The sequence below is a fragment of the Physeter macrocephalus genome, chromosome 1 (genome assembly GCF_002837175.3).
Source record: "Physeter macrocephalus isolate SW-GA chromosome 1, ASM283717v5, whole genome shotgun sequence".
NCBI classification, from domain to species: domain Eukaryota; kingdom Metazoa; phylum Chordata; class Mammalia; order Artiodactyla; family Physeteridae; genus Physeter; species Physeter macrocephalus.
The window spans coordinates 37,634,000-37,656,501 of NC_041214.2; the positions used below are offsets into that span (position 1 = coordinate 37,634,000).

The window sequence follows — 22,502 nt, forward strand, 5'->3', positions numbered from 1 at the left end:
AAATTGGTGCAGCCACTATGGAGAGGTTTCTCAAAAAACTAAAAATAGAGTTGTCATATGATCCAGCAATCCCACTCCTGGGCATATATCCAGACAAAACTATACTTCAAAAAGATACATGCACCCCTAAGTTCATAGCAGTACTGTGCATAATAGCCAAGATATGGAAGCAACCTAAATGTCTATCAACAGATGAATGGATAAAGAAGCTGTGGCACATATATACAATGGAATATTACTCAGCCATAAAAAAGAATGAAATAATGCCATTTTCAGCAACATGGATGGACCTAGATATTATCATATTAAGTAAAGTAAGTCAGAAAGAGAAAGACAAATACCATATGATATCACATGTGGAATCTAAAATTGGAGGCAAATGAACATATCTATGAAACAAGCAGACTCACAGACATAGAGAACAGACTTGTGGTTGCCAAGAGGGAGGGCAGGTGGGGGAAGGATGGATTGGAAGTTTGGGATTAGCAGACACAAACTATTATATATCGAATTGGTAGACAACAAGGTCCTACTGTATAGCATGGGGAACTATATTCAATATCCTGTTATAAACCATAAGGAAAAAGACCATATGTATATGTATATATATATATATATATGTATATATATATATATATCTGAATCACTTTTCTGTACAGCAGAAATTAACATAACATTGTAAATCAACGATACTTCAATAAAATAAATTAAAAAACAAAGAAATATGGGTTTCAAAAAAAGCAATCATATCCACTTGGTCAAATCAGGAAACTCTTCCTAGAGAAAGAGATTTTTGAGATGGGTTTCACAGGATGTGTAGGAGTTTTACAGGTAGAGGATGAAAGAAGTCTTTCTAACAGAGACTACAGCCTAAGTAATGAAGTAGAGGCTGGAAACTAGGAAGAGTATTTGATAGTCTGGGTCTAAGGTGAGAGAAAAGGGGAGTAACAGGGTTACTAGGATGAAAATAGTAGGCTGAAGGGTTCATACTCCATTTAACAGAAACCACGGGGCTTCTTGGAGCAGGAAGTGTATGTGCTTAGACTTGGGCTTTAGGTGGATACATCCAGTTGTGGTAGGAGAAACTGAATGCAACCTTATATTCAGGCAAAGTAAGGGATATGGAACTTGTTTTTACATCCAAAATCTTTCTCTGGTTCACTGTCACAGTGTTTGAAACACTATCAATAAACGTTTGTTCTCTGTATCTTTCACTTGTATTTAATAAAAGAAAAAACAAAACAAAGAACTGAAAATGTGAGGTGGTAATATTTCTTGACAGTAAGAGATATATAATTCTGAAAGAGGAAAGAATGATTATTTTAAAAAATTTAAAAATTAGGAGGTTAGGGTATGTTTGTGATACATATTTTAGCTTATGATGATGTTTAGACATTGACTCCCTGCAATGAAAGATGAGGACATAGTATTTTGGAACTTTCCCCATACCTTTTCCCACTTTTCTATTTGCATATGGTTTTTAGATGGTCAAATGTATAACATTTACATTTTTTCCTGTAATTATTATTTCTATGGTTTAGTCTTATTTCTACACAAAGGATCATGGGGGTTATATTGCTTGAGTTTTTGAAGGCTTGATCATATTGATTACTTTATATGCTTAAAGGACATCTTAGGTAGGTGTAAAGATCTTGGACCACTTTATTTCCATCAGAACTCTGTAGCCATTGTACTGCTCCCTATTGGCCCTGAATTTTGAGAAGGCTGAAGACAGACTGAGTTTTCTATCTTTACTGCTTGGAAATTCTTAATTCTTCTTTTCCATAATAAGTTTGGGAATTTCACTGCAATGTGGCTCAGTGTTGATATTTTTGTATCAGTGTTTTTTTCTGAGTCAGAGTATGCCTTTTCTTTCTGCATATTTGAGTCTTTGTTTCAAGAAGTTATCTTTTATTACATTTTTGAAATTTTTTACATTACATTTGGTGTGTTTAATAACACAAATTGTACATTTATTGGCTCTCCATTGTCAATATTCCATCCCTAGCACTGCTTTTGTGGCTTCCTGATTACCATATGCCTGGATATATTTTCAGTCATCCTTTTTCTAATTTTTTGTTGCTTCTAATATATCATAGTTCTACATGTATTTCCTTTTCCATTGCTCCCCAAGCACTACCAGTTTGCTTTCTTCACTTTCTATTGTCTTGTCAGATCTTTAGACTCTTAGAGCAATCATTTGTCTTAATTTTTTTGGAGAACTATTTGCCAGAGTTATTCTTCTTTATCCTTGAATACTTCCTCTTCTAGTGAGGGTTTATCTGTCCTTTGCTCATGTAGTTTTCCTCCTCTTCTCTTGCAATTTCTATGCATAGGTCCTGATTAATAATCATCCAATTAATTCATAATAAAGCCTATTGATATTTCTGATTATTAATCACTTTTGAATAGGGCTAACCGTTTACTGAATAACTGTATGGGGTGTAGCCGGACTTGTGACAGTAAACTTGGTACAGGTATGTTGTTTCAAACACTTTGTCATTGTGAATTACTTCTTTTACTTATGGCTACCTCTTCCTTCAAATTTTGGCCTTTAAGAGACATGAATTCACACAAAGTCCCTTAAGTCATAGTTTCTTTGAGTTGTAACTGTCATTGTTTCTTCTGTCTTTGCAACCTCCCTGACCTAGGCTACTAAGTTGTAATTTTAAAAATGGAATAGTGTCTTCAGTTTCTCATTATTTCTGCCTCCTCTGCTAAACTGTATTTGTATCAGTATATTCCCATATCTTCTCAAAATCTACAGTACCCCTGGATTTTGTTCATCAGCTTTTTCAGGACTAGAGCAGCTACTTTTAGATACATCTGATCCCTGATTCAGGTTTGAGTTGGTATGCGTCAGCTTCCAAAGCCTGCCTTATTAGGATCCAGATTTTAAAACAGTTGGCCTAACATGAAAACATGCTCAACAACACTAATCATTAGAGAAAGTCAAATCAAAACTACAATGATGTATATCACCTCACACAGGTCAGAATGGCCATCATTAAAAAGTCTACAAATAACAAATTCTAAAGAGGGTGTGGAGAAAAGGGAACCCTCCTACACTGTTTGTGGGAATGTAAGTTGTGCAGCCACTATGGAGAACAGTATGGAGGTTCCTCAGAAAATTAGAAATAGAGTTGCCATATATGATCCAGCAATCCCACTCCTGGGCATATATCCAGACAAAAGAAAAGACACATGCACCGCTATGTTCATAGCTGCACCATTCATAATAACCAAGACATGGAAGCAACCTAAACATCCATTGACAGATGAATGGATAAAGAAGATGTGGTATATGTGTACCATGGAATATTACTCAGCCATAAAAAAGAATGAAGTAATGCCATTTGCAGCTACATAGATGGACCTAGAGATTATCATATTAAGTAAAGTAAATCAGAAAGAGAAAAATACCATAGGGTATCACTTATATGTGGAATCTAAAATAGGACATAAATAAACTTATCTCTGAAACAGAAACAGACTCAGACATATAGAATAGACTTGTGATTGCTAAGTGGGAGGGTGGGTGAGGAAGGAATGGATTAGGAGTTTGGGGTTAGCAGATGCAAACTATTATATATAGAATGGGTAAACAACAAGGTGCTAATGTATAGCACAAGGAACTATATTCAATATCCTGTAATAAACCAAAATGGAAAAGAATATGAAAAAGAATGTGTATATATGTATAACTGAATCACTTTGCTGTACAGCAGAAATTAACACAACATTGTAAGTCAACTATATTTCAATAAAATAAAGTAAAATAAAACCTCTAAAAAATAAAATAAAATAAAATAGTTGGCCAATACTGTCACCATGCGTGGCTTGAAGCTGCAGTCATTCTTTGTTAATTTATTTTAAATTTCTTTTGTTGTTTTTGGTGAGTTGCACAGAAGGGGAGTAGTATTAAATAACCCCTTGACTGTGCCATCTTTAGCTGGAATTCTACTTTTATTCAATGACACTGTTGAATCTATAACCCAAGAAGGGGCCATATTTCTTAGGAATTGTGTGATTTAAATAATACATGGTGATACTGCCTTAGCCTGTAGAGAGATTATAGCCTCTATGAAACAAGAAAAGTACATCTCCCATGCCAGGATTTTTTGGATGATATTCTTTAAGTTCAAAATATTTTCCTGGGGTATGTAAACTGGCTACACCCTTTCAGAAAGTAAAATAAATAGCAAATGTATTTTTTAAATCTTTAGATGCATTAAAAAGGGCTTTCCCAACAATTAAATTCTACACGTTTTAAACATAATCCCTGTTCTTATTTCCATTTTCTCTGCCTTGCAAAGAAGAGTGTGTTCCAAGACATAAAAATATTTTCCCGATGGAGTATAATAGCTGGTTCTATGAACTTCTACTTTAAAATACAATGCATAATAAATGAAATGTATTAAACTACTCTTTATTTTTGCTCAATTTTAAAACATTATATATATATATTTATATTTTGGGAGGGGTGGAGGAAGTTGGAAAAGGCTGGATAACTAAATAAAGAATGGAAAGAAAATGTTGCACAATGAGAAGAGACAGGTCTAATTTAGAACCCAGTGCAGGCATTTAAGTATATTTTATTAAAGTTATCTCTTCTTAATGGATAAAGATTTTCTTTTATAATGTCAGTACTTTTCCAAGAAGTCAAGCACAGAATCTTTTTAAAAAAGTACTTAGTGAAAAAAATAACAACAAATGAAAAATACCCCAAAAGGTTTCATAAGCAAGTGACTTAATTTTGCTTTCAGATATATTTTTATAGGCATACATTACATATAATCTTTTTAGCAGTGGAGGTTCCTTAAAAAATTTAAACATAGAACTACCATATCATCCAGAAATTTCATTTCTGGGTATTTATCCAAAGAAACAAAAACACTAACTCAAAAAGATATACCCCCATGTTCATTGCAGCATTATTTACAATAGCCAAAACATGGAAGCAACCTAGGTCTCCACTGATGTATGAATGAATAAAGAAAACGTGATACACACACACACACACACACACACACAATGGAACATTATTCAGCCATTAACAAGATGGAAATCTTGCCATTTGTGACAACATAGATGGACCTTGAAGCCATTATGCTAAGTGAAATAAGTCAGAGAAAGACAAATACCCTGTGAGCTCACTTATATGTGGAATCTTACAAAACCCAAAAAACCAAATTCATAGAGACTAGATTAGTGGTTGTCAGAGGTGAGTAATGGGGGTGGGGGTGAAAAGGGTGGAGGGGGTAAAAAGGTATAAACTTCCAGTTATAAAATAAATGTCATGGGATGGAATATACAGCATGGCAACTATGGTTAATAATACTATATTGTATATTTAAAAGTTGCTAAGAGAGTAGATCTTAAAAGGTTTTCATCACAAGAAAAAAAAATCATAACTATGTGTGGTGATGGATGTTAACTAGACTTACTAGCTGAATGGTGGTCATCTTGTAATATATACATATATGGAATCATTATGTTGTACATCTGAAACTAATACAATATTACCTATCAATTATATCTCAGTAAAATATATATATTTTAAAATTTAGCACAAATAAAAACCAGTTTAATATATTGCACTTATTATGCATTCTATTTTCTGAGCAGGAGCTCACAGAACCATACATTGTAGTCCATCCAAGAAAATATTTTTATATCTTGGAACACACTCCTCTTCTTTGTGAGGCAGAGAAAATGGAAGTAAGAACAGAGGACTCACACCAGGACTGACTGTTCTAAGCAGTCATAAAACTGGGCAGAGGAGTGGAGTCTTGGACTTTAAGCCTCAGCTTTAACCCAATCAGGAAATGGGCAGAAGACCTAAATAGACATTTCTCCAAAGAAGACATACAGATGGCCAACAGGCACATGAAAAGATGTTCAACATTGCTAATTATTAGAGAAATGCAAATCAAAAATACAATGAGGTACCACCTCACACTGGTCAGAATGACCATCATTAAAAAGTCTACAAATAACAAATGCTGGAGAGGGTGTGGAGAAAAGGGAACCCTCCTACACTGTTGGTGGGAATGTAAACTGGTGCAGCCACTATGGAGAACAGTGTGGAGGCTCCACAGAAACTAAAAATACAGTTGCCATATGATCCTGAAATCCCACTCCTGGGCATAAAACAGGCATAATTCAAAAAGATACATGCACCCCAATGTTCATTGTGGCACTCTTTGTAATAACAAAGACGTGGAAGTAGCCTAAATGTCTATCCACAGATGAATGGATAAAGAAGATGTAGTATATATATACACAATGGAATAACCACTCAGTCATAAAAGAGAATGAAATAATGTCATTTGCAGCAACATGGATAGACCTAGAGGTTATCATACTAAGTAAAGTAAGTCAGAAAGAAAAAGACAAATATCATATGATACCACTTATATATGGAATCTAAACTATGATACAAATGAACTTATCTATGAAACAGAAACAGACTCACAGACATAGAGAACAGATTTGTGCTTGCCAAGTGGTGGGGGGTGTGGGCTGGTGGTGCTGGGGGAGGGATGGAGTGGGAGTCTGGGATTAGCAGATGCAAACTATTATATGCAGAATGGATAAACAACAGGGTTCTACTGTATAGCACAGGGAACTATATTCAATATCCTGTGACAAACCATAATGGAAGAGAATATGAAAAAGAATGTATGTGTGTGTGTGTGTGTATATATATATATATATGTGTGTATATATATATAAAATAATATATACCTAAAAATCACTTTTCTGTACAGCAGAAAGTAATACAACATTATAAATCAACTATAATTCAATAAAATACATTAGAAAATAAATTAAATAAATTAAAACTTTGACCGCTCTTCTCCTAGTTGGCTGCTCTTGTGTTCTCTTTGCCCAGCTCTTTCCTCTGATTGGTAACTTCCCCTTCAGCCAGCACCTTCCTGCCTCAGCTTCAGGGCCCTTCCAGAGTCCTTTGCCAGCTCTGTCCCAAGTCAGTTTCCCTAAGGTAGTGAGTACCAGCGGAACCATCCTGCCCACTCCCACCATCAGCCATTTCATCCCAATACAGACTCCTCTTCAGTGGGCTGACTTGTCTATGGGGGTTCTTACTGTCTTTCTTCTGGAGCCTGGGGTTCCAGGGGGGCCTGGCCAGCCTCTTCTTCCCTGTCAAAGGAACAGACAGATGTATGACAATAATGACACAACATTGACATGTGAGCTCCAACATTGGCTTGTTGTGCTCCTGGGAGGGTGGATGGGGACACACCAATTAAAGTTATCCTCCCTATGGGATGTGGCCTTAATCCACTGGTCACAAATCATATCTCTCTGTGGATATGACTTCATCTGTTCATCACCACTGTCTAACTTGTGTTTGGGCTATAAGTTAGAGTATTTAAATCAAACTGTTCCCACTGTGTTGCCATCCATGTGTCAGGGATGGCTACAACTCGTTTGGATTTCTACCTTTGGACTCCTTGCTCTGTCTGGCTAACCTGTGTAGATTAACACCCTAATGTGAGTAAAATCTCACAATACGCACAAGTCTTCCCAAGGTAGAAAAGGGGAGAATGATTATGAGTCTATAACAAGACTTACATTTATCACTTAATAAAAATGGCAGGTAACATTTACTGAAGGTTTATGATGTGGCAGTGTCTCTCATCGAATTCCCACCATCCCCTTCAAAAGTAGGCTATTTGTCCTATTTTGAAGATGAGAAAATTGAGGTTTACAGAGAGTACCTTGAGGTCACAGAGCTGTTAAGGAACAGAGCATGAAATATGGCCTAGGCCTTTTCCCAAAGCAAAGATCTTTCTATCATAATCAGACCTCTCCCACAGGTGGAGTCATCAAAGAACTTCCTTACCAAGAAGATCCAGAGACACACATTTTCCAGATAATTATTTTTTTAAATTCTGAAAAATCTCATATTTCATGAGATTAATAGATCCACCAAATCTTGTTCTTGTTCTTTTTTTTAAAAAGATTTAATTTTATTTATTTTTGGCTGTGTTGGGTCTTTGTTGCTGCGCGTGCTCTTTCTCTAGTTGTGGCAAGGGGAGGTACTCTTCGTTGCGGTGCACAGGCTTCTCCTTGTGGTGGCTTCTCTTGTTGTGGAGCATGGGCTCTAGGCACATGGGCTTCAGTAATTGTGGCTTGCAGGCTTCAGTACTTGTGGCTCATGGGGTCTAGAGTGCAGGCTCATTAGTTGTGGCGCACAGGCTTGGTTGCTTCAAGGCATGTGGGATCTTCCCAGGCCAGGGATCGAACTCGTGTCCTCTGCATTGGCAGGCGGATTCTTATCCACTGTGTCACCAGGGAAGTCCTGATCTTGTTCTTTTTTTATCATGTACTATGTATAACGTGACATCTTTTTAGGCTATGTGTCCTCTGGATCCTGGGAAGGCCAACAACTTTTTTGCTAGTGCTTTCTATCAGCTACCTTACATTTTAAGTTAGAATTTAGATGTTTGCATTCATAAATTGAGACCTCAGGGGTATGGCTTGGTGAAGAAAGTCACCCTAAATTCAGAAGAAGAGAATGTGTCTTAAATCCCAGGGTAGTAGATAAGGAGGAATAAAAGATCATTCTGCTCCTAAAAATAGTTTTTCTGTATCAAGTATATTCACTCTGATTCCAAATTCTTTATATGCCTTTCATATTCTACCAGTAAAACTCCGAGCCCCACAGTTGTCACATCATTATATATTTACTTCCAAAAGCCCAAACAGTTACCTGTCTTCCATATTCCCCTTTCAAGCCCTTGGGTCCTTCTATGCTATTGTCAAATCCAGGAACTCCCTAAAAAATAGAAAATAAAGAGCAAAATTGATAGGCTTTGAAATTTTTTCCTTAAAAATGTAATTTGTGTGTGACGAGAAGGTCAACCCATTTGAAAGCAGAAATAGGCTAAATTATAAATGGTTTACAAATGTTTTCTTTTCCTCCCATGCTTTGCATTATCAGAGGAGAGAGAAGACCTAAGATGAGTGTGTGGGGTTGAAGTGAGAGCTCATGATGGAAGGCAGAGCCCAGGGAAACAAGGGTGACATGACTTTTGTTTAGGTATTTCCTTCTCGCTACTGCTACCTTTCTCTTAACTTCTGGTCTTCTTTCTTGAGACCTCGGCAAGTTTGTACTCGAGGGTTGGTAGATTTTACTCTCCCCAGCGCTTGGGAGAAGGCAAAGATTTTTTTGTTTTGTTTTGTTTTTATTGAAGTATAGTTGATTTACACTGGTGTGTTAGTTTCAGGTGTACAGCAAAGTGATTCAGTTATATATAGATATATATCTATTCTTTTTAAGATTATTTTCCCTTATAGATTATTACAAAATATTGAGTAGAGTTCTCTGTGCTATAGAGTAGGTCTTTGTTGGTTATCTATTTTATATATAGTAGTGTGTATATGTTAATCCCAAACTCTTAATTTGTCCGTCCCCCACCTTTCTCCTTTGGTAGCCATAAGTTTGTTTTCTATGTCTGTGGGTTAAATGTAACTAAATTCATTTGTATCATTTTTTTTTAAGATTCCACATATAGGTGATATCATATGATATTTGTCTTCTCTGTCTGACTTACTCCACTTAGTATGATAATCTCTAGGTCCATCCATGTTGCTGCAAATGGCATTATTTTATTCTTTTTTGTGGCTGAGTAATATTGAAGGCAAAGGTCTGTAATGGGTTCCACCACAAGAACAAGAGGACCCTGAACAGCGCTGAGGACTGTACCTGCCGCCCGCTCTCTCTTTCTTCTCCTGGGTCCTTGGCCGCCTTCTAATCCCATTTCCTCATTCTTATTTTTCTGGTTTTCAGAAAATCCTGTAATCTTGAGTTTTTCTCAATATTTATACAAATGTTCCAGCAGGAACTCATTGAAAACAGGCACACGTTATGGGATGTTATCCTTGGCAGGCCAAACTGAAAGCTTTCTATCTTGTGTAGTTAGGACCACAAACAGAGCAGCCATGATGCCTGGACGGACGATCAGTTGAGCCAGTCAACTCATCAAAGCTCTAGTAAATGGAGAGAGAATGGCAATTATCCAGTCCTGCTGAGAGCCAGCTGCCTGGCTCTTTGGCTGATAGCAGACTAGATGACCTTCATCAATCAATAAGTAAATTGAGATCACCAACAGGGACACAGCATTGTTCCAGATACTTCAGAAGCTTTTTAAACAAGCAGTTTCTACACTCACAGAGCTTATAGGCTAACAGAGTGAAAAAGATGGGCTTAGAATTTACTTTATAACTGATAGCACTAAAACTTACATGAATAATTATTTCTCTCCCCCACATACCAAAGCCAAAGATTATTTTCTTATGTCTTCTGTTTTACTCTTAAGTTTAAATATTTGTTAAGTTTTCCAGGTAGGTATACCTAAATTACAATATTAGAGAATTGTATTTTCATGAGAAAAGTGAGGAAGAAGAAGGAAGGTAAAGTCCAAAATTTTCTTTCCCTGGGTGTATACACTTCTTACTATAGTCCAACCCTGCACTATTTAATTGAAGAGATGACATAAAAAATCATATAGCAGCACATTGTACAGAGCAGAATGTTTCACTTTCTATATGGACCAGCTGTGTGGTCAGTCTGAATATGATCTGGCTAATTTTATGAAATTGGACAAAAGAGCATCATCTAATACAAATTTATGATTAAACACGGGCTTCTAATAAAAACATGCTTTAGAATTATGAACTTTCTAAGCTCTGTAGCTCAGACAAATGAGCTAGCTCAGTTTTTCCCAAAAATTACATGAGATTTAACCATACCAATGCTTTCTTAGGTCAGCTCCCAAGGCGATAGAAATAAAAGCAAAAATAAACAAATGGGACCTAATCAAACTTATAAGCTTTTGCACAGCAAAGGAAACTATTGACAAAATGAGAAGAAAACCTACGGACTGGGAGAAAATATTTGCAAATGATGCAACTGACAAGGGTTTAATTTCCAAAATATACCAACAGCTCATACAACTCAATAACAAAAAAACAAACAACCCAATCAGGAAATGGGCAGAAGACCTAAATAGACATTTCTCCAAAGAAGACATACAGATGGCCAACAGGCACATGAAAAGATGTTCAACATTGCTAATTATTAGAGAAATGCAAATCAAAAATACAATGAGGTACCACCTCACACTGGTCAGAATGACCATCATTAAAAAGTCTACAAATAACAAATGCTGGAGAGGGTGTGGAGAAAAGGGAACCCTCCTACACTGTTGGTGGGAATGTAAACTGGTGCAGCCACTATGGAGAACAGTGTGGAGGCTCCACAGAAACTAAAAATACAGTTGCCATATGATCCTGAAATCCCACTCCTGGGCATAAAACAGGCATAATTCAAAAAGATACATGCACCCCAATGTTCATTGTGGCACTCTTTGTAATAACAAAGACGTGGAAGTAGCCTAAATGTCTATCCACAGATGAATGGATAAAGAAGATGTAGTATATATATACACAATGGAATAACCACTCAGTCATAAAAGAGAATGAAATAATGTCATTTGCAGCAACATGGATAGACCTAGAGGTTATCATACTAAGTAAAGTAAGTCAGAAAGAAAAAGACAAATATCATATGATACCACTTATATATGGAATCTAAACTATGATACAAATGAACTTATCTATGAAACAGAAACAGACTCACAGACATAGAGAACAGATTTGTGCTTGCCAAGTGGTGGGGGGTGTGGGCTGGTGGTGCTGGGGGAGGGATGGAGTGGGAGTCTGGGATTAGCAGATGCAAACTATTATATGCAGAATGGATAAACAACAGGGTTCTACTGTATAGCACAGGGAACTATATTCAATATCCTGTGACAAACCATAATGGAAGAGAATATGAAAAGAATGTATGTGTGTGTGTGTATATATATATATGTGTATATATATATAAAATAATATATACCTAAAAATCACTTTTCTGTACAGTAGAAAGTAATACAACATTATAAATCAACTATAATTCAATAAAATACATTAAAAAAATAAATTAAAAAATTTAGGTCAAAATTTCAAACAAACAAACTAGCTTTTACGTGATCATAACTTCTCTCTGAAAAAGCACAGATTTTCAGGAATTTGTGCCGTTTGAGCATGTTCTATTTATTCTATCAGCCTTGTTGTCCCCAATTTTTTTCTGCAATGGTAATCCACCAAAAAACACACAGAAAAAAGCACAGATTTGTCTTTGATTTGAGATGTATATTCCCAAGTGTCTGGGAAGAGTTATTATGCATTGAAAAACCATCTGAAGTAAGTATATAGTGACAACACATCACAGGGAAGATCCAGTGGGTTGAATTTTCAGCCATCTCAAAGTCATAGAACACTTCTCTTTAGATAAAAATGCTTTTACATTATTCAGATTCTTTTAAAGGTGTTACACAATCATCCAGACAACTAGGGGGAATTCTGATTAAAGTGAATTACAGTTTTATGGCACTACTCCAAGTGAATTTTTAGCCATCATATACCAATGACTGAAATGTCTTTGTGTTTGAACTACTATTTCTTAATTATCCTTATTTGTGGATAGATTTTTGTTTCTTATTAGACACTTTGAAGTTGTTTGAAACTCTCAGGTCACCAGATTATTATCAGATGTCTCTTAGTAAACAATGTTGTCTTCAGTGCAAATTCCTCTGCTTTTTAAATAAAATTATCTTCAATGCATACATAACATTTGTATTTGTCAATATATTTTGTACCAAATTCTTTCTCTGATCAACGCACTCTATACTGGAGGAGGAGTTATTAAAGACAAAGTCCTGTGACATTCCCAGTTGCCTTACATCCTTATCAGCACTTGGTATTGTCAGTTTTATAAATTTTAGGCTTTCTGATGAGTGTGGTACACTGCTCTGGTACATTGATGGCGAGAGTGTAAATTAGTACAAAATTTTTGGAAAACTGTTTGGCTGTAAAGAAGCTGAATATAGGCATACAAGTTATCATCCAGATTTTCTACTCTTAAAGTATAGACCCAACAGAAATGTGTACAAAAGACACATACAAGAATGTTCATAGCAGCACTATTTATAAAAGCAATATCTGGGAACAACTCAAATATCTATCAATAGCAGAATGGAGAAATAGATCACGATATATTCACACAATGGAATACTATACAGCAATGAGATTGAATGAACTACTGATATTCACAACATGGATTCATCTCACAAGCATATACTTGAGCAAAAGAAACCAGAAACTGAAGAGTGTATCCTATATGATTCCACTGAAAAGTTCAATAGCAGGCAAAACTAATTTATGGTCCTGGGATAGTGATTACCTTAGGGAGGGCTGGTAGTGATTGCAGTAGACCTGAGGGGGTTTCTGGGATACTCTACTGTTGTCTAATGTTCCATTTCTTTACCTGAGTGGCGAATGCACAGGTGCATTTATATTCATCAAGCTATGCATTTATAATTTGTGTACTTTTCTGATGCATGTTACAGCTTAACAAGAAGTTTGAGAGATTTAACAAATAGCATGGTGATTATAGACAGCAATACTGTATCATATACTTCAAAGCTGGTAAAAGACTAGATCTGACACGTTCTCACCAGAAAAAAGAAATTATAATTATATGACATGTTAGAGGACTTAGCTAACACTATGGTGATAATCCTAATATATAAATGTATCAAACCAACCTGTTATATACTTAAGCTTACACAATGTTATATGTATATAACATTGTACATGCAAATATATCTCAATTTCTAAAACTTTAATAAATGTTTTAAAAAATGCTAAATCCTAATTCATTAAGGTTTTGGAGACTGATATGTGGGCATGGTGATCAAAGTCCTGTAGTACTGAGGTCTAATTGGACTCAGCATATCCCCTAGGTAGGCGTGGGTCCTGCTTCTTTTGGTGTAGGTCATGCCTACTCAACTGGGTTGCATCCCCATGAGAGCAGGTGTTTCTGGGTCATAAGTTTTGCTTAATGTACTTTTAGCTGGCTTGGACTCAAGGAAATGAAGCTAATATTTTTAATTGAGAAAGACTCTTGGGGAATAGAGAAAAGAGATGGCTTTGTTTCTTTCATTCTGTCCATATTTCGAGACACTCAGAGGAAGATAATGGAATGGAGAATTCCTTCATAGCTCTGAAGCACAAGGACAGTTCTGAATATATAGTCTCAAAAAATACATGTGCAAACAATGTGCAAGGTCTTCTCACCATCCATACTCATCCTGTATATAAATAGAATCAGGCACAAGAGACCTACTTTTAAAATTCTAAACAGTTGTGCCCATGATGATTTCATTTCAGGACTGCTATTGTAGTACCTTCAAGTGTGCTCTCTTTCGCTATCAGAAGTACTGATGGGAAACAAGCCCTGACGTGACGTTAGTTTGCAGCCCCACAATCCCAGCACTTACAGGGTCTCCACACAGGCCCTTTGCTCCATGGTCACCAGGAATTCCTCTCTCTCCTGGGATTCCCTAAAGTTAACACAAATCAGAAGAAGGACAAGATAAGAATTTTAAATAACATTAATAAAAACGAAGAGCTTATCTTCTCCCTGATTTGAACTATTAAATATTTTCCTGCTAAAGTTACTTTGAAGCTAGAAAGAGGAACAACTGATAGTTTCAGGCATCGTACAAATAATTTAAAAGTGACCTCAAGTATTTGCCACAGTGGTGAACGCTGTGTTCCAGACACATTTGTTGTCTTGTTCAGTTTTTACAACTACTTTATGTGCCAGGTATTGTTTTTTATCTTTCTTTTGATGAGGCAGCTGAGATTCAGAGAGATTATCCATTTTCCCCAAAGGGGTTGCATCAGCTGGAAAGTGGGTTCTTGACTCAGCTGTTCACACACTCAAGACAGATAAAGTGGATGGTGGAAGTATGGCTGCTGCTGAGATTTGTTCCAAATGGAAAGGGGTGACAGACGTCTTCAGAGTGCTGCCAACCCCAAGGCTCTCACCAACACCCTATGACTGTTCTTAGTATGGTAGCTGCTTTTCAAGATTACCCCCAGTTCTTCACTTTTCTCTGTATCTATTCCCTTTGCTGTGAAACTCTACAGTGCCTTCCAACTGTGGTGGGGCAAGACTCCCTACCCCGAGTTTGGCTGTGACTTGATCTGGCCAACAGAGAGAGATGCAAATGTCACCATGAGAGCTCCAAGCCTGGGCCCCAAGAAGCCTTGAGAGAGCTTGTGTGTTTTTACTTGCTCCCTTGTTCTTCTGCCACAGTCATGAAAAGGTCATGGTCAACATGGCAAGGCAGCTCTCCAGTCCCAGAAGGAGGATAAGAGACAAGTGAAACAAAGCCCCCAGCCAACCTAGAGACACATGAGAGAAGGTCAGCCATGCTCAGCCTTGATCAGCTGAATTTCTCAGACACATAAGAAATAAATGTTTATTGTTGCATGTGATTGAGGTCTTGTGATCATCACAAAGCAATTTTGTGGCCCTAGCTGACTGATATACCTGGGGTAGCTGTTTTACTGTTAATCACACCTTTAATTCCCAGCAGTTTTCATGTTGTCCATTTATTGAATACCTACCTGGGCTCCTTCATCTCCTTTTTCTCCTTTTGCTCCTGGAAGACCATGGTCACCCTAAAAACAGAGAAGAATAAACTCAAATTCCCATTTTCTTAGTGAGAAATAGCTCAGAAAGGTCTTCATGGTACAAAGAGAAGGCTCTACCTGTTCTCCATTTAACCCATCAATTCCACTTTCCCCAACTTCACCCTGAAAAGACAGATGTGATCAGAATAGAGTGCATTGCATTTATGTGGAAGGAAGCCAGACACCAAACAAAAAGTCTAATTTTGTGTTCCATATACAGGCTCTTTGCTAGGCTGGCCCTGGGTTCTATCAAAGATTGCTGAGTCACAGAAACTGTCAGCAAATAATATACATTGCCTGCAATAACAGGCAAGAGTAAACAAAATGAAATGGTTAGCAATAAAAAAGGAAGGTCAACAGAAACTTCATTTGTGCAATCTACTGGTCAATCACCTCAAAAATAAAAACATTTCTAGATAACAGATGGGCAGATAAATGATATTTGGTACCATACCTCCTGTCCATTTAGTCCCCTGTTTCCCTGAAAATAGAAAGGACAGTAGGGGTTAGTGTAGGAAGAAGGAATCAATGTTGGGAAGACTTCACAGTGTCTTACGTGACCCTTACCTTAGGACCTTTGTCACCATAGCATCCTTTAGTACCTTGCTCTCCCATTGGTCCGGTGGTTCCTCTTTCCCCCTGAGAAAGAGCACATATTCAGATAAGCTTTTTCTATTGTCATCTGGAATCTGTCTTGGAAATTTGACAACTTTTGTGTTGGAAAAAAAAATTACAACTACTCATGGCTTACAACCCAGAATTCATGCTTATAAAAACTGAGAATGCAAGTGAATCAGAGCCACTCTGACGATAGCTGTTTGTGTTGGATCCCACCTAGATACTTTCCAGGGTGGAGTAGTATCTAAATAAAACAGACATTAAAACAACTGGCTGCTAAAATGCATTCTCAAGATTTCAGGAGATATTCCAGGAACAGATAATGAATAATTGGTTAGACATCAGAGCAGGATGCTCTAGTTATGGTCTAAGCAAGAGGCAGATTTCTAGACCAAATTCCATCTCCCTTCTCTCTTTCTCTCTTAAACCAAGAACTGCTCCTGCAATCCTTGTCTTGGTAACCCCACCAGTCTGTGCAGTCTTGTGAGCTGGAAACAAAGATGTCATCCTCAGCATCTCTCTCTCCAAGTCGTCACAAAATTACGTCCATTCAACCTCCTTAACATATCTATTCATACTGCCCTAAACTAAGATTGGGACCTCTTCGTCTTGCACCTACTACTGCAAGACTTCTACCTGTAATCCTTACCTTATCATCCTCCATGATGTTGCTTGATCATGCTTTCTAAACCCATACCCTAACCATTTTTAGTCCTGTGCTTAACATCATTGATTGATGTCCATCAATTGGAAGACACCTTCTAAGTGTTCCACAGGGTATTCAAGACACCCAGTACTCTGGGTCTTGCTTGCCATATAACCTCCTCTCATGGTCCTGGGTTCTGGCCATGTTGACCATATGTTATTCTGCAAATACACAGTTCTCAGTTACACACCATTGATCACACTGTTCTCCCTGTAGTAGAATGTTCTTCCCACAAACTTTGCCTGGAGAAAGTTCTATCTGTCCTTCAGATGCCTGCCCAAGCATCAACCTCTGTCTACAGTCTTCCTCTCCCAAGCCCTAACTGTCACCAGGGCTGTTACCTGACACTGTTAGGTATTTGCACGGCCATACTCTATCACATTGCACTGCATTATACCTCTAGTAGAGTCCTTGTGTATAACAACTGGAAATACTGTTGTCTCACTTGCCTTTCCACTGGTCTGGAAATTACCTGAGATAGGAACCATAGTTTTTCTTCTTTTTCTTTATTTTTATTTCTAGGGCCTGGCACTGTGCCTGGCACATGGGAAGGCACCTTAATATATATTTGTTAAATTAATAATGAGTGCATTTATGAGTGAGGTCTTTGATAAATAATGTTGTAAATTGTAAGATGCTTAATATACACTTGTTAAATGGATGGGTAGAAGGAAGGAAGGAAGGAAGGAAGGAAGGAAGGAAGGAAGGAAGGAAGGAAGGAAGGAAGGAAGGAAGGAAGGAAGGAAGGAAGGAAAGATAGATGGATGAACAGATGCAAGAAAGGGCAAAGTCTTTGATAAGCAGTGTGGTGAGTTGGTTTACTCATGCAAAATGGATCAGAAAGGGGGAAATGGCAGTGATTTGACTCCCTCAGTGAAAAAGATAACTTTTGCATTGAGTTTATTGTACAATGTTGGTGGATAGTCAAAGAGGAGACAGTAGGTTAATAAAACACTTGTGACCACCAGAAGCCTGATGAATATTAGGAAAGACCTCAGACTTTGCCTACGAATCCTTAGAACTTGACTTTTCTTGCTTCCTTCTGAATTGACACAAATGATTTCATATTATAGATATGTTATTAGGAATAAATGGAGCTGGAAAAAACCTTGACTTACAGCAATGCCCTCCTCTCCCAGGTAGCCTTCACTGCCTTTAAAACCTGGGGGTCCCTGGAAATAAGGAAAGGAAGGATACATTAGCACTCCATAGACCAAAAACCAGAGATAATCAAGCAAAATTCTTCAACTTTACAGTTTTACTCTATGTAGAATAGTATGAGTTTGAAAAAAACGGTTCCCCCTCCACAACCTAAGCTGCATTTATACAAATAAAAATAAATGGAATTTTGAGAGAAGTATCCAGATAACTCAAGGGTGTGTGTGTGTGTGTGTGTGTGTGTGTGTGTGTGTGTGTGTGTGAATCATAATATTTTCCATAACTCTCTCAGATGTTATATATGGGGCTGGAGTTTTTTTTTCTAGACAAGCATTCAAATGAATACAGCTATGTTTGCCTCTGACAGACTAGAATTATCCTCTTTTCATTAAAAAGTTCTTTTTGAGGATTTATGCTACACATAAAATAGACCACACACATTTCTTTCCATTTTTTTTTTCTGAGACTTGTTTAAAAAAAAATCTACCATTCTTGGGACTTCCCTGTTGGTGCAGTGGGTAAGATTGCGTGCTCCCAATGCAGGGGGGTCCGGGTTTGATCTCTGGTCAGGGAACTAGATCCCACATGCATGTCGCAACTAAGAGTCCGCATGCCACAGCTAAGGAGCCCACCTGCCACAACTAAGACCCGGTGCAACCAAATAAATAAATAAATAAATAAATAAATAATTTAAACATTCTATCATTCTCTTTACATGAAATCAAAGCATTGAGGAAATAATTAGTCCAAAAACTTTCTTCAGAGAGACAGCTATGGTGATTTGAAACTTAGAGTGCTATCTATAAATTATTAAAAAATCAAACACACATGTAAATAAGCAGTATTGAAATTGTTAAACACACCCATAGTATGTTTATACATATTTGAACATTTCCTCAAGCCCCAAATCATATTTTTCCATAAGGATACATCAACTTCTTTGGGTTAGGAAATACACGAATCTGTTGTTAGTTATTGTTTTTATGCTTGGCCTGTTTTACTGGGCAACATTTTGGTCTGGCTAGAGCTGAATGAAACGTCTTAGTGTCTCTTGCTATGACAGGGTGATCTGATCTAGCTTTTCAGCAGGCTGCACAACCTATTCCCTACTTTATTTAAATTACTCTGCTTCTATTAAAAGTGGAAATTGAAATAACTCATCAGTATTCGGAGGTTTTCATTATTCAACATGAGAGATCACAGTTTGTTTTTCTGCATCATGGTCATCACTGCCAGAACACTGGATAATCAATGATCTCTGCAGTTTTTCTCTTGATACTTTTATATAGAAAGGTTTTTTAAAGTATCCAATTTAGAAAGCCAAGAAAAAGCTATCTAATTTGACATATAAGAGGAGTATGATAAGAAGAGGAGTATGACATATAAGAAGAGGAGTTTCTACCTAGAAGCTAAAAACATCCCTTATTTCTACCTAAACTTGGGTCTGAAAAACATATTGTATTCAAATAAAGTAAGCCATGATCATAACTAAAATCACCTTTTTCCCTGCTGGTCCAGGGTCTCCCACTGTACCATCTCCTCCAATGCACTTGCAGAATAAACAGCAGCATGTCCTTTCTGCAACACTGACCTTGGGGAAGGTAGGAATACATTACATTTGGTGGCATCGCTTCCCAAATCACACACCACACAAGCTCAGGGATGTGATCTGAGAAGTCCTGTTCACCACTCAAGTGACAGTGCTCTGGAGAGGATGCAGGAGACATTCTTTACCTTCCATCTTTCCTTCTGTGATCTGCAAATTTTCTTTGCATCACTAAAATCCTATAGCATCAACTCTTTTACTATTAACATTAAAACTGGCTTTTTCTAAAATTAAAATTTTCTTATACAGTGTTGCATTTATGTGATATCTAAAAAGTGATAGGCTTATTTGAAGAATAACTTCCTCCCTCTATGAATTATCAATTTGAAATTACACATTTCAAAGAGTAGTAGACACAAAATTTTTTTTGTAAAGTAGACACTGTCTTCCCATGTAGAAAGGAATTACAACAAAACTTCCATATTCTCTAGGTAATTATTTTTATATAATTACTACACTGAACACACTGTTCACATATCTAATATACAAGGGAGGCAGAAAGTAGCAGGAGCTAGCACCTTTTTGGAAAGTGTCTTGATATGCTGATTACAGATTTTATAAATTATAAGCAAATTACAAATTATCAGTCATTCATTAAAGGTGAAAGTAGTGCTAGATATCTTGGTAAAATTTCACCAAGCTAGTTGAATTCTTGTATGTTTCTGAAATAAATAAGATTGTGATGCATCTTATCTAGGTGTTAGGTTCTAAAAATAGATCTTAAAGCAAAAATCTCCATCAGTCAAGACAACCTTCAAAAAACTTTTCATTCTAAAGTACATCACAGGAGGTCTATCATCACATCACTAGTTTTTCTTCCAAGACTGGATGAGATGCTCTTTTCTTAGTTGAACTCTCAATAGATTCGGCTCTTGTTCACAGGCCATGTTGCAGAGAAAACACACATCTTTTTTTTTTTTTTAATTTTTATTGGAGTAGAGTTGATTTACAATGTTGTGTTAGTTTCAGGTGTACAACAAAGTGAATCAGTTATACATATACATATATCCATTCCTTTCAAGATTCTTTTCCCATAGAAAAGAATCTTCAGAGTAGAGTTCCCTGCACTATACAGCAGGCTCTTATTAGGTATCTATTTTATATAGAAAACACACATCTTAAACAGAAGAATGATATTCAGTGTGGTGAGTCATGGCACTTAGGATCTGCAAGTGACGTGAAAACTGGCTGGCTGAGGGAGCAGCCGAGTCACCTCTACTGGTCAGACACTCTTGGGCACTTATGTTTATTGACTGTAATTTGGGCAGGATTGTAGGTGCTGTTTAGTTTCTTCTTCTTCTTCATTTTTTTTTTTTGCCAAGATTATAAATTAAACATGCTTTCAGACATAGGAAATAAACTTATGGTTACCAAAGGGGAAACTGGGGGGGAAGCATAAATTAAGAGTTTGAGATTAACATATACGTACTATATATAAAATAGATAACCAACAAGGACCTACTGTAGAGCACAGGGAACTATACTCAATACTTTGTAATAACATATAAGGGAAAAGAATCTGAAAAGAATATATATATATATATATAAATGAATCACTTTGCTGTAACCTGAAATTAATATGACATTGTAAATAAACTATATTTCAATAAATAAATAAATAACAACAACAAAAAGAAACATGCTTTGAAATCTCTCTACTATATTACATTTCTTTCAAAACACCCTCTTATTTGGGCTTTGCACGAAATCAGAGAAGCCTGACTTCACTCCCAAATGAACAAAATTAGTTCAAATTCATAAGCCTAAATATAAAGCCTATATACAAAACAAATAGAAAGTTTAAACTCACCAGCTTTTTCTGAATAACTTACCAGGTGCTTTGACAGTCGGCTCCCAAGATCCCTCATCCCAAGAGTGAGCTGTGTCCTATACTCAAATCCTTTCCCAAATTCAATGTAGAGAAGGTCAGCCAGTTCATTGGAATTGGTGGCTCCATCCAGAGCAACTGTGATGAGGGCATTCAGGCCTAGCCAACACAGTTGACAATTCTCCAGGTGAGGGGAGTTTGGTTACTTTAATCTTTTTGCATATGTATCTAAGTTGTTATTCCAGGAAACCAGTTGCAAGAGGAACACTCATTTTACTGTCCACTCCCCCCAACCACACACTGTAAAACTGTCAAGTGACAAGACCATCATCAGAGAAAAAAGGGAATTCCATTTTTCAAAACAAACTAAATTGGAGAATAATTTATATAAGAAATTATAACAGATCCTTGAGTTCTTTGATGATATGAAGTAAGATAGTGAGTTTAAAAGAGTCCACAGAGAAAAGGGAACCTCCTACACTGTTGGTTGGAATGTACATTGATGCAGCCACTATGGAAAACAGTATGGAGGTTCCTCAAAAAACTAAAAATAGAGCTACCATATGATCCAACAATCCCACTCCTGGGCATATATCTGGAGAAAACTCTAATTCAAAAAGATACATGCACTCTAATGTTCGTAGCAGCACTATTCACAATAGCCAAGACATGGAAGCAACGTAAATGTCCATCAACAGAAGAATGGATATAAAGAAGATGTGGTGTATATATATATATACAATGGAATATTATTCAGCCATAAAAAAGAATGAAGTAATGCCATTTTCAGCAACATGGATGGACCTAGAGATTATCATACTAAGTGAAGTCAGAAAGAGAAAGACAAATACCATATGATATCACTTATATGTGGAATCTACAATATGATACAAATGAACTTATTTACAAAACAGAAACAGACTCACAGACATAGAAAACAAATTTATGGTTACCAAAGGGGAAAG

At 36.8% G+C, this 22,502-nt stretch overlaps 1 protein-coding gene across 1 annotated transcript in view; it reads right to left on the reverse strand.

Annotated features, from left to right (window-relative positions):
• Positions 1 to 22,502, reverse strand: part of COL6A6 (collagen type VI alpha 6 chain) — a 111,925-nt gene that overhangs the window by 62,561 nt on the left and 26,862 nt on the right. The window contains exons 10-19 of the mRNA XM_007115463.3: positions 21,542 to 21,696; positions 19,602 to 19,694; positions 18,064 to 18,117; positions 16,189 to 16,260; positions 16,076 to 16,102; positions 15,700 to 15,744; positions 15,556 to 15,609; positions 14,418 to 14,480; positions 8,741 to 8,806; positions 7,111 to 7,164 (exon numbers count right to left, since the gene is read on the reverse strand). Of these exons, the coding sequence (XP_007115525.2) occupies positions 7,111 to 7,164; positions 8,741 to 8,806; positions 14,418 to 14,480; positions 15,556 to 15,609; positions 15,700 to 15,744; positions 16,076 to 16,102; positions 16,189 to 16,260; positions 18,064 to 18,117; positions 19,602 to 19,694; positions 21,542 to 21,696 (683 nt within the window). The remainder of the gene's footprint in view (positions 1 to 7,110; positions 7,165 to 8,740; positions 8,807 to 14,417; positions 14,481 to 15,555; positions 15,610 to 15,699; positions 15,745 to 16,075; positions 16,103 to 16,188; positions 16,261 to 18,063; positions 18,118 to 19,601; positions 19,695 to 21,541; positions 21,697 to 22,502) is intronic.